At 40.6% G+C, this 18,089-nt stretch overlaps 1 protein-coding gene across 2 annotated transcripts; it reads left to right on the top strand.

The window, feature by feature from the left end:
- The first annotated feature begins 1,114 nt into the window (after positions 1-1,114).
- LOC120723258 (sal-like protein 4) lies at positions 1,115-14,956 on the top strand. Of its 2 annotated transcripts, XM_040014618.1 has the most exons (5): positions 1,115-1,883; positions 5,781-6,368; positions 12,138-12,893; positions 13,386-14,206; positions 14,843-14,956. In XM_040014618.1, exons 1-4 carry the CDS (start codon positions 1,646-1,648, stop codon positions 14,189-14,191), a joined length of 2,388 nt encoding a protein of 795 aa, XP_039870552.1. In that variant the 5' UTR covers positions 1,115-1,645; the 3' UTR covers positions 14,192-14,206; positions 14,843-14,956. The 2 variants fall into 2 exon arrangements, with proteins under 2 accessions (XP_039870552.1, XP_039870546.1); XM_040014612.1 differs by lacking the exon at positions 14,843-14,956 and having other exon boundaries at positions 1,116-1,883; positions 13,386-14,580.
- The last annotated feature ends 3,133 nt before the right edge of the window (positions 14,957-18,089 follow it).

The following is an 18,089-nucleotide window of genomic DNA, read 5'->3' as shown; positions in this document are numbered from 1 at the left end:
TATGCAGTTTTAGATTCTTGTTCAAGAAAATGTTTCATTTGGAAGTTTTAGCTACCTTATTTCTTCTTAATTTTTAATTCTTCAATGACTGTAAAAATACTCAAAGAAAACTGTGATTGGTGTGTTTGTAACTTTGTCATACTTCTGTACTCAGAAGTATTACAGTGCCTTGAAAATATACTGGTATCTGTTGTTGAAACATGTCTGAAGAAATTAAATGGTTGGTCCTTTTCTAATATTTGCCCTTGTGATGTAGTTATTAGCAGGACAAACTGTATGTGACTGAAGATTACTTGTCAGATCTTAATTACACACATTTAATCAAAAATTAAAAACTTTTAAGTGCGCGAGGGATTATGATTGTGTGTGTGTGTGTGTGTATTCATTGTCTTTTGTGGGTTTTTTCCCCAACAGTTTAATAAAGTGCAGACAACACAACAATGAGTTAATTGCATTTTTTTTTAAATTGAAAGTACATTTTTCATTTAAAGCTTCAACTCTGGGTTTCAAATGGTTAGATACATCTGTATAACTGCTCAAATATCTAATCAGATGACAGTAGTTCAATCCATTTAGGCCTTTAGACATGGTCAGCAGGATCGGTTCAAATCAAGCATCAGCATGGGGAAGAAATGTGATTTACGCGACTTTGAACGCAGCATGGTTGTTGGTGTTAGATAGGCTAATCTGAGTAGTTCAGAAACTGCTCATCTACTGATATTTTCGTTGATCTCACGGCCCATTGTTAGTCAGTGGTGCTAGATTCAGTCATGCAAATATACTATTTATAAGCTTGGGGAAACCTGCGGTCAGCAGAGAATGAAGACGTCACTTTGCCTTTCTGTCTCCAACCTGAGCTGTCTCTCTGATATATTCATTTCTAATCGTCTCCATTCTGGTCACTCGAAACAAAAATTTAAAAATCTTCAACTGAATATGTACACGTCCTGCACATATAAATTTTACTCTCAGGTGTTCCTAAAACTTAGCAGCTCTCCATTGTGTTGGTGCATAGAACTGGAGGGAATTTTAAATAATCCCCTAACTCTGGTTACAACACTTTTAGATGAACATACTGTAGTTAATACAGATTCAAATGTTATGAAAGTGTATGATTTCTTTTATCGTGTTGCACTTTATAGACGGTCCCTGCAACCTCCTCTCACAGCTGCTGTGTGTGTTGTATTGATGTGATTGGAAACATTGGAAACTTCTCATGAGTAAATGCTTGAAGAGTAAAGCGATATGGTCCCTTTAAGATAAAACCCGAAAATAGCATGTTTTCTCTAGATTCTCGTAAACTTCCTACTTTAGTCTTTTGAAGACTTTTTGTTTTTGGTTTAACAAAAAAAGGTCCAGCAGCCCCAGAAGTGCGGTGACAATATGCGTTGCGCTCTTCTTCGCGTTTTTACGGTATATGTGTCATCACTTCCGTAAAACGAGAAAGTGTTTATCTCTTTGTACTCATTAAAAACCAACATCAGGCTAACCAAATGCCTGCAGGCTGGGAAGAGCCAGCGGCTCCCGCATCGGCCTGCTTCGCTTAGACGCAGCCGTTAACTCACCTCCCTGACGTGGGACCCACCGAGCCGCTTCTCTGGCTTTAAAGTTCAGCCCTCCTTCACTCCTTGGTCGGTTCACGATAATGTTGAGCAGCGTTGCTCTGCGCTCCCAGATCGCCTCCGTGATTGATGCCTTGTCCAAAGCAGCCGTGGCAGAAATCGCCAAAGTTGTGGAGGATGGCATGGTGGTGCTGCGGCTGGAAATGTGCCAGCGTGAAAACGAGATCAAGAAGCTGAAGAGCAACATCGAGCTCCTGCACGGCGAGCTGAGAGTAACCCAGCAGGCGGTGACCCTGAGACCCGACCACCACGGGAGAGATGGTGAGCTGGACCCGAGCTAAACCACACCTCAACACCCTGTAGCTGCCGTGCTAACCTGGCACCTCTCTGCTGAGGGGTGCCAACTTACTGGTACACTGATGCAAGGTTTGTCAGGGACGAAAATGCACAAATCTCAGTTTTCAAACTTTTATAAAAGGGTTGTGTAAAGGTAGAGAAATACTTTATTAAATTCTAGAGGAAAAAAAATAATTTAAGAACAAATGTTTGTGTTGCCACGTTGTGAAAAATCCCCCAGCACAAGGCTTTGGCTTTTATTTGCTCTGCAATAATATGGGAAATCGTTCCAGTGGTCATTTTGGATCATTTATCTTTTGGCTGCAGGACATGAGGACCAAAAATAGGTCTTTTTAATGAGCTGGCGTGTTTGCAGTTATATAGTGTAAAGAAAAGAATGTAAGCATTACAAAATTGTTTCTCTTCTTTGCGATAAGATATTAGCAGAAGTTACTTAGAAATAGATTTTTGTCCAGATGCCATGTGGACCTTTTCTGGGGACAGATATGAAACACACAAATCTATTTTCTCACTTTGTTGTAGATCTTTGAGTGATTCGTTTCATTTTGAAGAACATTTGGTACAAATATTTGGTTTGTTTCATGAGTCTCTCCCGCCTGCTCACATAGGTCAGAATAAACAGTATTACTTACACGGGCATGAGTTCAGTGCACCAGTTGTGCTTACCGTATTTATTGCTGAACTGCCATTAAAAACAAGAAAGAACATATTTTAGAAATCTGTCAAAAACACGTTTAAAACAAAAAATGACTGAATTCACATTTGATTACTCACACTGGAGCTGGCACACTGGACTCCTTTGAGAAGTCAGAAATTAATCAAACAGTTAACCAGTAAAATTAATATTATTTTTTGTTTGTGAATGCAAGTAAATAACAGTAATTTGTCATCTTACTTTAAAAAAGTAATACCGGTAGTATTGTCTGTTTTTTTTTTTTTGTAAAATCAAATTTAAAAGTTATTGGATGTCAACAATAGTTATATTAAAAGTATCACTTCAATAAAAGAGCTTGTGGATATGGTGGGTTAACCATTACAGATTGATTTTGGTAATTACTGTTAATTTAGGGCAGCTGTGGCATAAATCTTATATTGGATGGTCGTCTAAAAATGTATTAAGCGCTGTAGCTTTCCAAAATGTACAAGAAGTCGAGATAGTGGTGCTTTTACATATTACTAATATTCACATATTTAGTGAGCTGTACAGCTCATGGATTTGTGGCATAGGAGATAAAGCAGGTTGTCCGCTAATTGCAGGGCGGGTGGTTGAATCCTTGGCTCCTCCAATGAATCCATCAGAGTGAAGGATGGTTTGAAAGCTCTGAGTCAATGGGAAATATTAAACAAATATGTAGGGCTGCTGTCTTGCATTTGCGCAGTATCTCTAAAATTAGAAACATCCAGTCTCAGAGTGATGCTGAAAAACTAGTTCATGCATTTATTACTTCTAGGCTGGGCTATTGTAATTCATTATTATCAGGCTGTCCTAAAAACTCAGTTAATCCAAAAGGCTGCAGTGAGAGTACTGACAGGGACTAGAAAAAGAGTGCGTGTTCCTCTCACACTGGCCTCTCTTTGTTGGCTTCCTGTTAAATCCAGAATCTAATTTTACAATAATTCTCCTCACGTACAACATCGGTTCAGTTCAATTTGATTTATATAGTGCAAAACACAACAACAGTCAAAGGTGCTTTATATTGTAAGATAAAGACACTAATCAAACGACCTGCTTTGAGCGAGCACTTGGCGACAGTGGAAAGGAAAAACTCCCTTTTAAAGAGGAAAAAACCTCCAGCAGAATGTCCTCAGGGAAGGTCGGCCATCTGCCAGGACCAGCAGGGGTTGTCTGAATAATCAGGCCCTGTCTTATCTTAAAGACCCCAATAGAGCAATTGTCTCTCGGATTCCTGGCTTACTTGTGATTCCTAGGATGTTTAAAAGTAAAATGGGAAGCATCCTCTGTGGAACCAGCTCTTATTTTTAAGATTACATTTCAACTTTTCCTTTATGGTAAACCGTAGAGTTAGGGCTGGATCAGTTAACCCCGAATCCTCCCTTAGTTATACTACAATAGGCCAGAGTTGAGTATTTGTTCTTCATCCATCCTCATCCGCTTTATTCGGGGCCGGGTCGCGGGGGCAGCAGCCTAAGCAAAGAGGCCCAGACCTCCCTCTCCCCAGCCACCTCCTCCAGCTTATCCGGGGGAACACCAAGACGTTCCCAGGCCAGCCGAGAGATATAATCTCTCCAGCGTGTCCTGGGTCTGCCCCGGGGCCTCCTCCCGGTGGGACATGCCTGGAACACCTCACCCAGGAGGCGCCCAGGAGGCATCCTTGTCAGATGCCCGAACCACCTCAGCTGGCTCCTTTCGATGTGGAGCAGCAGCGGCTCTACTCTGAGCCCCTCCCGGATGGCCGAACTTCTCACCCTATCTCTAAGGGAGAGGCCAGCCACCCTTCGGAGGAAGCTCATTTCTGCCGCTTGTATCCGCGATCTCGTTCTTTCGGTCACTACCCACAGCTCGTGGCCATAGGTGAGGGTAGGGACGTAGATCGACCGGTAAATTGAGAGCTTCGCTTTTACACTCAGCTCCCTCTTCACCACGACGGACCGGTGCAGCTTCTGCATTACTGCAGCTGCAGCCCCAATCCGTCTGTCGATCTCCGGCTCCCTTCTCCCATCACTCGCGAACAAGACCCCGAGATACTTGAACTCCTCCACTTGGGGCAGGAACTCATCCCCGACCCGGAGTGGGCACTCCACCCTTTTCCGGCTGAGAACCATGGCCTCAGATTTGGAGGTGCTGATCCTCATTCCCGCTGCTTCACACTCGGCTGCGAACCGTTCCAGTGCGAGCTGGAGGCCCTCACCCGATGAAGCCAACAGAAGTATTTGTTCTTCACTCACCTATTTTCACTCACTATGTGTGGTTATGGGAGACTGCCCCGCCCCACCGAGCCTGTTTCTACCAGAAATTCTTCTTTACAGGGGATCATTTCATTGTTTGGGTTTTCTGTCAATTGCTGTAGATTCTTTACCTTACAATATCAAGCGCCTTAAGGCGACTGTTGTTGTGATTTGGTACATAAATAGAATTAAATGAGGTTTGTAGTAAAAAGCATGTTTAATGCTCGTTTAGAGTATGAAAGCACTATGTAAGTACCTGCCAAATTTAGGTAGTGAAACACGATCATTAGAGGATTGATTAGATTCTTGAACAAAATCCGAAAGGGCATATTTACATTTACTCCAAGATCTCATTAGTTACACGGCATTCACAAGAATAACTTCTGGTTTGTTGAGGCGGGTTACATAACACTTTTAGCTCTGCTATTTATGAGGCCCAAAATAAATCTGTGCACCTTGTGAAAAGTTTTAAACTCACGCATGGTGCATAGTGTTTGGAGATTATGCCATGTAACAGTTTTGCAAGTTTTACCAAGGACCTGATTTCAAAACTTGAATAATGTGAAACTAAAGTGGTCCGTGCAGCGTCCATACTCTGCCACGACCAATGTCCTGTTTTTCAAACTTTTAGAACGTAATAACAGACCAAAGTTTAACAAGTTCTTCCTTTGCCACTGCTTCACCTCTCCATTAAACTTCATGAAATGCAGATCAAAAGTTGTGTAAACACAAAATCAGATGAACAAATGGCATTCAACTAATGTCTATCTTGACTCTCATCTTGGGGAAGAATTAAAGTTACAACTCTTTAATGTATGTTATTGGTTTGTTTCTGTCATTTTACATATCTCACCATCATCCTTGGGAAATTACTTCCTCCGGCTTCTAATTGTTTTGGAATTAAGTTAGTGATGGTTTAATTCAGTTATAACATGCATGTTTATCTTTCTGCAGAAGGCCAGGGTGGTGCTGGTGATGTGAAGAACTCTCTTGAAAATGTGCATGCTGATGATGGACCCGCCACTCTGTCTGTACCTGAAGTGAAGGTCAAATGTGAACCTGTGGAGGAGGAAAATCAACAGGCCAGCAGACAGTCCGACAAACCAGGAGAAGAGCTGCCTCTGTATGAAAGTGGACAGTGGAGATCGACGACACAAAATGAGACTGGACACAACAGCTCTCATTATTTACGTTTAGGACAGAACTCCCTGTCGTGTCTTCCCGAATCGTCTTTGGACAGTGGGCTGGTCGTGTCCTGCAGCAGCTCTGGTGGATTTCAGCAGAACCACTTTGGTCGTGGGTTACTGGGTTATAGTCTGTACCGCAATGCGTACAACACGGCACGGAGGAGGACGGTAAAGAGGCTGATGTTTAAGAAAGGCTTTATCTGTCCGTACTGCGGCAAATGTTTCGAACGCGCGGGGCATCTCGAGCGGCATAAAAGGATTCACACTGGTGAGAAGCCATACCGCTGCGAGATATGTGGGAGGCGGTTCAATCAGAAATGCAGCCTCAAGGAGCACACAAAGATTCACAGAAGATGTAAGTAAAATGCTTCCTACTATGAGGTTTTTGGTTTGTTGCTTTAAGTTGGATTGTAACCAGCTCTCATCAGTGAAACACTTGGTCAGTTAAAGCTTGTGGAAATGAAGGCAGTGTTCATCTTCAATGCTTTCAAGCACTCAACAACTGAACAAGCAAACTATTCTGAGGGTCCAAGTATAGACACATGACTCCTTTTCTTTCTTTTTTTGCTGATATATGCCTATGCTCTTATGAGCAAGCTATTGCAGTATTTAAAAAAAAAAGAAAAAAGGGAGGGTTCAGCAGCCCTAACTATATGCTTCATCAAAGAGGAAATATTTAAGAAGAGAAGAAGAGGGGCCTGAAAGCTGAAGGATCTGCCTCCTATTCTACTTTTTAATCCCTAAGAACCAGAAACGTGCTCTGTTGGGGTGATATCGTATTATAAGGTCTTTAAGATTATATTGGGCCTGATTCTTCAAGACCTTGCATGTGAGAAGAGTATGTATAATGTTAAATGGTGATTATGAGACACAGTGTTTCAGCTATTTTACAGAGTAACATGAAAGTATTGTAACAAGTAGTATAACAAATAACTTTTTCCTGAGAGTAAGGAGGTAATGTTTTAGGAAAGCCTGTTAATGAATTACTATAGTTGAGCATAGAAGTTTTTCAGCATCACTTTGATACAGGGTGTTTCTAATTTTAGAGATATTTCTTGAATGCAGGAACACAGTCCAATCATGCTAGGTGTCGTAGATAAATAAATACTAAAAATTGATCATTTTAGCCTATTGCTAGGTGGTTCCTAAGCAACAGGACATGCCCGAATAAGTCTTTGTGGATCTAAATGAGATGTTATTGTGAACTTAAAAATTTTATAAGGTGTTATAGGTGCATAGATGATAATAATTGATCATTTATACCTACCTAACTATTGTTTGGTGGTTGCTAGGCAACATGATGGCATGATATACTTGATAGAGAGATAAACTTTGTTCATGCTGAAAGCACTTTGCTTGTTGCACTTTGCTGTGAAGCTGACAGCTGCTCACCTGCTGACATTCCAGGTTCTGGTTGCCTTGGTAACTCTCTAAGATTGTATGCCAATCAACAGTTTCCTGTACTCGCATTGGTCCTGTACTCTCATTGGTCCCGTACTCTCATGTTGGAGTCCTGCCCCACTCATAGTCACTTGAAGTCACCAAATGTCATTCATGTTTTCTCCTCACTTTTATCTTCCATGTTGCTTCCATCTTTAGATGTACCTGTCCTCCACGTTTGGTTGCTCAACTCACGATTGTTTAAGCATAGTTGGAGACAAAGAAACAAACAGATTTTGTATAAGAACAATATGTCGACCAATTAGCTTTTCAGAAGCGACCAAAATGGTTAGCGCAGAAAGCTCGTTTAGATGATTTGAGACACAAAGACAAACACAAAAGCTTCTTATTATAGTTTTTCAGGAGCATCAACCACAGTCACAAACTCTGTCCTAGGCAACGGCTCTGTCAGATCAATTGTTCTGAAGAACTACAAACTGATTGACAGCTCTCCCTACTGGTGGCAGGTTTGGCAAAACAAAAAAGAAATAAATATGACCCTTACATTTAGCGCCATATTTATCATAAAGGTTTGAGCTATTTTCACACAGGAACTTCATACAACGCTAAAAGGGAACCTGTCACAAAATGGTTCGAAGCTGCCTGTTCTCACTTCTAACGCAACAGGAAATCTGCTTCAGAAGGTTTCTTACTAGCAGAAGTACTGTTGATTTTTAGGTGATAATGCCATTCAGGTATGGGACCAAAACTAACTCGAGTGTGACTTCACGTTGACAGATGAAAGACCGTTGGTCTAGATCCTCGCATGCAGCTCGTTTTGTACAAAGACTAAAAAGGTTCAGGGTGAAAGCAGCCCCGGACCCAGTTAAGCTGCTCCTCTGCTTTTCTAACAGTCTGAACATGAGCAGAGAAAAAGTTGTGAAAACATCTGTCGTACATGCTCAAATATTTCAGTAACTGCACAATCATTGTCGCTCTCAGAAGGGCCAAAAGACTTTGTGTTACACTTGGCAGTTTTGAGGTCTCCAGTAGTTTGGAGGTACATGTAAATCAGGGTGTTGCTGCATAATGGTGTGTGCACTCAGGCAGTATCCTCCTCTGTTATCGTACTGAAGGAGGTCAGGACCGGTGGCTGTTTGGTTGGTGGGGAATTACTGCATTGCTCAACGATTCTTCAGCAGGGCAGGATTAGGGAGGTTCACAGATTTGTGGAGGATCAAACTTGGATGCCTGGGGTCATTGGCTGTCTGCCAGCGTACAGTATTATAGATTTTACTTATAAGAATGAATGAAAGATTAAAGACAGATTTAAAATTATATGTAATTTATATGAAACATATAGAAGCAGTCATTTTATCTTTTAATTTGAAGGTTCATGTCACTCACATGACACGTTAGTAGCTAGTTGTACGCTGTGGTGTGTTATTTTTATCTTCTGTCTCTGAGTCTTGGTTCACAGTTTGAAGTCAGTAAGCACAGGAAAAATTATGTGGGTTAGGTGTGACGACAGTGAGTGAGTGGAGGGGAAGGTGACTTAAAAGGGTCTCAGTGAACAGCAGAGTCCCCCTTCCTGCCTTGTAGAGCCAATTTTTAGCTTTGTGCTACCCAGAGCAAGACCACCGGGCTCTGTACAAGATCCACCGGATATTAGTTACCGAGGTTGAAACCCAGTTCATGCATGTAACGTGACACTATTGAGATGTTCAGTGCCCTTCGAACCTTTAGGCAATTAACCAATTTTCAGCTTATTTTCTGCTGATCTTAGCAGAGGATAGCAAGCAACACGGAGGACAAAAATGACCCTCTGTGTTTGCAGGCAGATGAAACAATAAATCATTTCAGGGGTTCCCTCAAAGTATTTAGCATAGTTGGTAAGCCACCATAACTTTGTGTTCGAGTGTGGCGTCAAATCCAAACCATTTCCAGATGTCTTCATAGACGACATCATGATTATTGTCAAGCAGGGGTCGCGAGTTTCCTTCCCTGCGGGTGTTTAAAGGAAAGAATTTCTAAAGCTTAAACTACTTATGTTTTAAACAGCTTAAAGCTTTAACTGCTGATGGTAAAGAAGCAGGAGCATTATTTTCCATGCCAACTGATCACTTTTGGTCTCAATTGTTGTTATTATTAACAATAAAAAATGAGTTTTTTGACATTTAACTTAGGGGTGAGCAGAATATTCCTTTCACCCAATAAATAAACAAATTCAAAATGATTAATTTTAATTGCAGTTTCTACACTCAGTTGCTCTGTGGCTGCCAGTGGGGCTCGCTCTGCAGTTTTATACCATTTCTGTAGTGTGAGGTTGAAACCTGCTAACCCCGTGAATATACCAAACATGGCTGCATGTTCTGGCTCTGAAGCCTCTGGAGCTAATTGCACCCACTCAATATGATGATTACAGTTCCACCAGATGTGCTGCTGTGTGATTCAGAAGCATTGTAGGAGTGACTTGAGGTCTCAGTGCTGCTTAAAATGGAGCCGGGTCTATTTTTGATGAAGACGCCTCAAGTTGCACAGAGCAGATTAGGGAGGCGAGAATCTGGTCAGTTTTCAATATCAACGACACCCCCCCCCCCCCCCCCAAGACTAAACACTTCATTTCTGGTGTGAACTGACACTCTGAGAAGAGCTGAACAAAAAACTGGAGGTCACAAAACTCCACAGACATACACCTGACTCAAGTTTGAGAACATGTACCAGTTTAATCTTTGGTTTTGTTTGTTTGTTTGTTTTTGCCTCAATAATGACTGAAATGACTTTTGAATAATGAAATTTGCTTATTTTTGATGAACTTATCCATTAATTAAATAACTGGAACACTACAGTAGACGTCATAGCAGACCTTAGTCCAACCACCAGAACTGAAGAAGCTTCTCGGATGAGAGGTGAAACGTCTTCAAGCAACTTAAAGAAGTCCAGACGCTTTTCTTTCCAAGCTCCTTAGACCACCATTTTCATTCACACCTCTGAAATTGCAGTGATAGTGAGCTGAGTGTTTTCAGGCGTCATTTTCCCAGCAATGTTTTCTCCAGTTCCTCCTGGAGGTCCTGAGGTGTCCACAGGCCAAATTCTGGCCAAAAACATCTGTGTCATTTATATTCAGTCTGGACAGGAAACCTATATTTAATATTAATTTTTCCACATTCTTGGAGGGTCTTTAAGTGTGCTTTAAATGAAATCTAGTCTTTAATTCAGATGAGGCTGGCACCATTAAAAAAATATTTCCTCCACTTAGTGTTTCCAATTAACCTATCCCCACTAACTGCATGTCTTTGGACTGTGGGAGGAAGCCAGAGAACCCACGCAAACACAGGGAGAATATGCAAACTCCACATAGAAAGACCCTGGCCTGATGGTGGAATTGAACTCAGGACCTTCTTGCTGTGAGGCAACAGTGCTAACCACGGTGTCACCCGATTTAAATCATATTTTAAAACAAATTAGTTATAGTTAAAAGCAATTTGGCATAAAGCCCACCACTGAAAATGCTGAAACAATGCACTCAAAAAAATATCTCTTTGGATGAACACAATTTAATCATGGCACCTTTTTCCACGTGATTTAACCAAGTACAGTAACCCATTTTAGACCATGTCAAACCAACACATTTGGCATCTGGTGGTTTTATGTAATCAGATTACGTTGGATCACCGTAGTATACTTGCATTGACTTGAAGTGATTGATTTAGGTATGTAGAGTGAAATTTGTTTTAATTCATTCTACACAAGTTAAAAACTTTAGGAAAACACAATGAAATCTTGTTGTTGGAACAACTACTTTGTTAATCAAGGCAATTACTGCTAGTCGTGCTTAATGAACCAATATAGGGGTTGATGATTTCATAGAGACAAACAACCATTTGCACTTACATTCATGGGTAATTTAGTATCACCAATTTCCTAGCAAAACTAGGAAAGCTATGATTACAAAGCTTGATGCAGAATTTTCTGCACGATTTTGTCCCTGACAGGTTAAACCACAATAAATAGCGATAGCATACACGTGGTGTGGGTGTAGTTGTCTGCCTCTTAAAACTCCAGCGATTTCCCTGCAGTTTGACATCTAATGTGATCTTGTGAATGTCGTGAGTCCAGGCAACGAACCACTCTTACTAGATTGTATCATGTCATCTCAACAAGAACAAATTAAGTTGCTGAATTTCATGCAGATGCTACATGATTTAATTACGTTCACCATAGAAACATGAAATTATTTAGTTCAAATTACAAGCTTGAATCTTGCACATGTAACAACCACCCAGTTTCATTTGTTTGAGTGTGGGGAAGGTACTGACTGGAACTTGGAGCAGTGGCACTGATGATTTGACAGAAGGGTCGTAGTTGGTTTGTGGAGGTCTTGGGGAGATGGTGGACTGACTGACTTGTAAATTGTAAATGGTCTGGCACTTTAATATAGTGCTTCTCTAGTCTATTTAAGAACTCAGTGTGGTTTCTTGTTACAAGCCTCATTCACCTATTCGCATATATTCATGCAAGAGCCCTTTTTTTTTTTTCTTTTTTTTTTTTTTTTTTTTGTCTAAGCACCTTTTTACCCAACATTGAATCAACTGGGTCAAATATCTATGGATACTTTGACAACTGGATTGGAGGAGTAGTGATTGAATATAAGATGATCCATTCTGAAACCAGAATAAACTCTAAATCGTCAATGTTTAAAAGGTGAATTACCTTATTTTTCCTCCTCTCTCTGCTTAAACAGGTATTCAGTCAGGACCTGTTGAGATCCAAGTGGCTGAGCAGAAACTGATTCCTGAGGTGAATCCACCTATTGATGCGCATCGCCCTGAAGAAGCGATCGTTGAAGATGCTCTACCTAAGAGTGAGGACATTCTGCCAACACCTGTACAGGTTAAATCTGAGCCTGCAGAGAAGAATATCACACCGCCACCGCTCTTTCACGGGGGGAACGAGCAGACAAGAGAAGGAGTTGAAACCCTCGGCGACACCTTCGCAGCGTTTGAGAGAGACAGCCAGCAGTGGATGCCCAGACTACAAAACAACCCTGAGATGGGCAGTACAGAATTTCTTAGCAGCTCGGAGCAAAACATGCCATCGTTCCCCGGGATGGCTCAGTTACTCTCTCCACCAGCTGAAGCTTCTTGTAGCACCTTCTCTTTCCCAGGAAAACCGTACGGCGAACTCAAAAACAGCATGATCTCCCAAACGCCCTTTGGATCCTCAGACCCTCTTATGATCTCACAAGAAGGAGGCTTACACGGTATGACAGAGACCTTGATGAATCATGTGCATCAGAGGAGAAGCAGATCTTTTCAGGTAATCAAACCAAAGAAGTGCTTCATCTGCTCGTACTGCGGCAAGATCTTCGAGCGAGCCGGACACCTTGAAAGGCATTTGCGAATTCATACCGGCGAGAAGCCGTACGGCTGCCACATCTGTGGGAGGTGCTTCAATCAGAAGAGTAGCCTCAAAGGCCACATGAAGACACACAGAAATGGTAAGGAAGGGGCAAAAGTATCGAACTTCTCTATAACATTATAGATGATTGGGGGAAAAAAGCAGGTACACGTTTTGGTAACTGGAATAGTGCATTTTTGTTGAAGCTTTAAAAACTCGTACTTTTTTCCTAATGAGACACACAGGTTTCACAACATGTTAAGAAATGTATTTCTGAAGAAATTCATTAGGAAAAAAAGCAAATTAACAGTATAATTCATTTAGTTTTGGTCATGATAAATATTATGAGTTTATCAATGCTGAAACCAGGAGTCAACTGTGATACAGCTTCCTGTGGAGCGGTTCGTGGCAGCCCGGCGAAAGCCGTGAATTGTTTTTTTTTGGTTTGCTGATCATATTTCTATATCCCCATTAAATGTGTATTTTCCACTTTATGGGATCCATATGTGAAAACAACCAGCACTACTGTGTATAAAATTTGTTGGCTAACACTATCTGCTAATTAACGTCTGTTCTTGTTTTTTCTGGAAAGGAGAAAACCCAGATGTGCTGGAGCCCCAGCACATGATGTTTACACTTCCTGATAACCAACTGTTGCAGAACTTGGCAGAATCTAAGAATGGACTACCACCTTTTGAGGAACCCTTACCAGGCCCCACATACGGTGAGACGGCCAGGGAGGAAACTGTTATGGTAAAGCTGGAGCCTAATGGAGAGAATTTTCAGGCTGTAGGTCAGGTAGGCACTGATAATGGCACGGCAGCACCAGATCAAAGACAGCTGTGGACGTCTGGGCTTGAGAAGAGCAGCGATGCCCCTGAACAAACTGTCTGTGTACTTCTACAAGATGTCAAGTATCACCTCAGTCCTGCTGCCGGAGCCGCGAGTGAGCAGCAGGGATATACGTCGCCGATCAAGGATCTGCCTTTTCTAGACAAAGAAAATGAAGAAATGATGCTCAGTGACCAGTATTCTGTCATAGGCATGCAACCCAGCAGCTCTGATATAACTCTCACACCTGAGCCACACAATCAGCATATCATACACAAGGTGGCTGTGAGTGATTACAACACAGCGAATGACCGGACTCCTGAAGTGAGTGTTTTTGGATTTAACATGAACTCGTCAACTGACCGTGAGGGAAACTGCGGCGAGGAGTCTGCCACGCAAAACTGCTTCATATGCTCGAACTGTGGCCAAAGCTTTGATAGCTTCGATATATTTCAGAGACACCAGTGTGAGAAAATCACAGAGCAGCCTTTCAGCTGTGAGATCTGTGGAAAGCGTTTTAACCAGATGAGCATCCTGAAACTGCATCTTAAACTGCATGTGGACTGAAATATACAAAAATATGTAAGCATAGCACACAAGTACAGTTATTCATATTATTTATATAAACACTTGTAGTAAAACTCTCAAAGGCTGAATCTGAAGAACAAAATCTTGAGGTAGGTTTTTTTTTTTTTTTTTTTTTTTTTCCAAGCACAAAAATGACTGATCCATCTGACTTCTGTGATATTTTTAAGTGTTCACAGAAATGTTTTCCTGCTGCTTCGAACCACTTCATCTGTTTTTGAATTGATTGAGGAGTGTAATTGCTCTGCAACACAACTGCTCTTTACTTGCTCTGTATTGTTCTGTGCTGGGCTCTTGAGTGCCTTTCACAATAGTGTAATTAATATGAGGAGAGAAACAAAGTTGAGAGTATGGAAGCGTGATGCATTCACTTGACATGAACAAAAATACACCTGTTTTTTTTCTGAGTTATAATAATTATCTTGGAAATCCAAAGAAAAACTTGAGATCTTAAAATCGTAAAAGAGGAGAGTCTTTGAGTCATATAGTTGATAACAGTACAAACTGTTTGCTGTATATTCAAGTGTTTTTCTGGGATCTCTTAAACATCAACATACAAAAATAGCAGTATCTCCCAAAGTTTTAAATGTGAGCAAAAGTAAATCCATCCATCCATCTTCTTCCGCTTATCAGCTGCCGGATCGTGGGGGCGGCAGCCTAAGCAGAGAAGCCCAGACCTCCCTCTCCCCAGCTACCTCCTCCAGCTTGTCTGAGGGAACACCAAGGCGTTCCCAGGCCAGCCGAGAGATATATTCTCTCCAGCGTGTCCTGGGTCTGCCCCGGGGCCTCCTCCCGGTGGGACATGCCCTGAACACCTCGCCCAGGAGGCATCCTTGTCAGATGCCCGAATCACCTCAACTGGCTCCTTTCCATGTGGAGGAACAGCAGCTCTACTCTGAGCCTCTCCCAGATGGCTGAAATTCTCACCCGAGAGGACAGCCACCCTTCATAGGAAGCTCATTTCTAACTGTGTAACACTAAGTGGGGAGTCAGGAATTATCATTACTACTCAAGAAATCAAGCTTTCGTGTTCTTTTGAGATCTTACGTGAAATATGTTTCTTTGGTTGGCTCAAACAACTCATTTTTAGCATTTATGCACCTGCAACACTTCATAAAGGTGAATTATATAAGCCTCGAAAACCACCTTTTAATGGGCTAAAATTACCGATTTTAGCATCTAAACAAAATCTGGTGCCTGAGTTAACCAGCAGCACAGACAGAACAAACAGTGCTGCATGTGCATGGACTGGTCTCACTGATTCAGAAAAACAGGAGCGTTTTTGCACAAATGAATCCATTATGTCTCTGTAGGTGAGAAACATTAGAAGCTGTCAGATGTTCTTGTCTGTAAACGGAGCATTTACTCAGACTTGTCATTCGTTTATGTGTTACTAACTTTTTTTTTTTTTTTTTAAAGTAACAGGCCAAAAACAAATGTTTGATATTTGCAAGCTACTAACTAAAAGCTTTTTCTGTTATTTAAGTGCAGAACTTCAATTTTTAAAAAAAATCTAAACTACTCAAAGACATTTATTTTGTGTCAAAAGTACTTTATTTTATTATAGTAGCCAGTACAGTCCTGTAATCAACCATTACCTCAACCCATATGACATATTAATAGAATTTTAAATAGCCCTGCTTCTTATGTGTCCTTTTACATTTGAATTACATTTTTAAAAGATAGAGAAAATAGTTACAAACATAGATTTCATTTCTCATTATCACATATCAATTCGAAAATATTTGATTGTTTTTATTGGTACAAGTGTATGCATTATTTTAACACATTACATTGAAATTTAGCGTTCTGCTTTTTTATTTGCTGTTCCATACTATAGCATATATAACGAAGCAAGTATACTGGACCAGTTTTTCTAAACTTTGGTTGAGACATCATGCCAATGCTGTTAAAGTAAAATAATTTAATTTTGCATCAGTAAAATAGATTTTAAGATATGGGCTGGTGTGTAGTTCACCCACACAGAGTTTAACTGTTGTAGAAGTTACTGTAAGGTAAGTTTTAAATTTAGTCGAAGACATTCAAATAGTTGCTTTGCAGCATTTTATTTCTGTCCTCTTATGGGCTGCGCACTGAACCTCAAATCACGGTATCTTCTAAAGTTGCATGAAATTTGCGCTTGCACTGTAGTGCCACATTCTGCAAGTTTGGTCTTAAACAAGACAAATTACAGCTGGATAGTCTTTAACTTTCCAGTCGAGCCAAGATTTCAATTATGTGACATTTTCCACTAACCAAAAAAAAATTTCAATGAAGAAATGAAAGGATGAGAGTTAATGATGAAGAATCAAAGAGAAGGTTGTGCATTAAATACCTCATTTACATCTATGGTGACTATCAAGAATTTCAAATGGTCAAAGACTTTGAAGTTTCTCTTTGTTTGTTTGACTACCTATACCTACCCACGATGATATTTATTGTGTGAAATGTATTTTTATTTATGACCTGGGTCAAAGACATAATCCAGAAACTAGTTACTAAAGCAGTGTTGAGTATTTTATATAGACAACAGTGTCCTGAATTGTTAGATGGACAAATGGACTTAAAGAGGCCATTAAAATAGCACCGACCAAGCCAACAGAGAGACTGTCTGAGGCAGGTGTCACAAAACTATTTCTTGTATCATATGAGTGCTTCTGTTTTGTTTTGTTTTTTTCCATGGAAATGAAATTCCTAACCTGCCACTGCAGTGTCGATGCCTCTCAAAAGTGCATCACAAAGTAAACCTCTTATAATTTCCCCCCTTCCTTATATGAAGTGTTTTCTGTTTACTTTAGTACAGAGGTTTATTACACGAGGCTGCTGATCAACAATTGCTGAAACCCAAGGCCGTTGTGGAAAGATTTAAATTCACTTTGTACATGAAGTTGGATTACATATTCAAGGATACGTAATATGTGAATAACAAAATATAATTTTCTTTATTTGTATTTTCTAATAAATGGAAAATTCTGTGTTTGACTTGTGGATTCTTTTCGTATTGATCAGTCTAAGTAATTGCTAAATGTTAAATCTTTCAAATGCTGATTTCTTCCTTCTCTCCATTCTGTTACATCTCCTACCTTCCTCCTAGTCTTCCAGTTTTTCCATATTCTTGGAAAAAATGTAAAATTGGGACCCTGTAGGGATCCTTGAAGGAGCCTAACTTACACAATGTATAAGTTCTAAAATCACAGATGGGACCTTTGACATTACGTTTTTTTTCTTTTCTTTTTTTTCAATTACTAAGATGCGAACTCACTAGTTTATAATTTTTAGGATCCCTGGATACGTCTGTTACAGTAACTGCATGTTCTAAAGTGGGCCAGTGTGTGACTTGGGAAGATGAATGGCTGATGAGCAAAGCCTGTGAGTTAGTTGAGGCAGACATCACATCGCACCAAGTCTATTTAAGTGTAAAGAATCTTTCTCGCTGACATCTCATGCCAGCATCCACCCTTAGTTCTGGAGGACATTTGACTCATTACTATGCAGTTTCTATGTGTAGCATGTTTGTGGGGAGTAATAAGCTTAGTAATAAGTAATAAGAGAGTAATTAAATTCAGTTGTGTAGTTGAGATTAAAATGAGAAGATTTAAAACATGGGCGATGTTACCGTGACTACCTTGATCGGTTTGTAAAACCCTGATCTTGCACCTCAATATCGGCATTTTGGTTGTTGCCATGTTGTGTTTCTTAAGATACTGCCGCGGGCACATTTGGATAAATAGGTGGAGTTTTTAGTTATCACATTAAGGCTTGTGAGATACTGTTATGAAGGGAGTTATTACTTCTAGAGACAATCAACTGTGGCACCAAGCCATAAACATTTTAAAATTTTGCTTGCCACAAATGCCCTGTGACAATGCGCACGTGTTTC

This window comes from Simochromis diagramma, unplaced genomic scaffold, assembly GCF_900408965.1.
Source record: "Simochromis diagramma unplaced genomic scaffold, fSimDia1.1 OVJJ01000205.1, whole genome shotgun sequence".
In the NCBI taxonomy this organism is placed as follows: domain Eukaryota; kingdom Metazoa; phylum Chordata; class Actinopteri; order Cichliformes; family Cichlidae; genus Simochromis; species Simochromis diagramma.
This window is presented reverse-complemented; position numbering and strand designations above follow the sequence as displayed.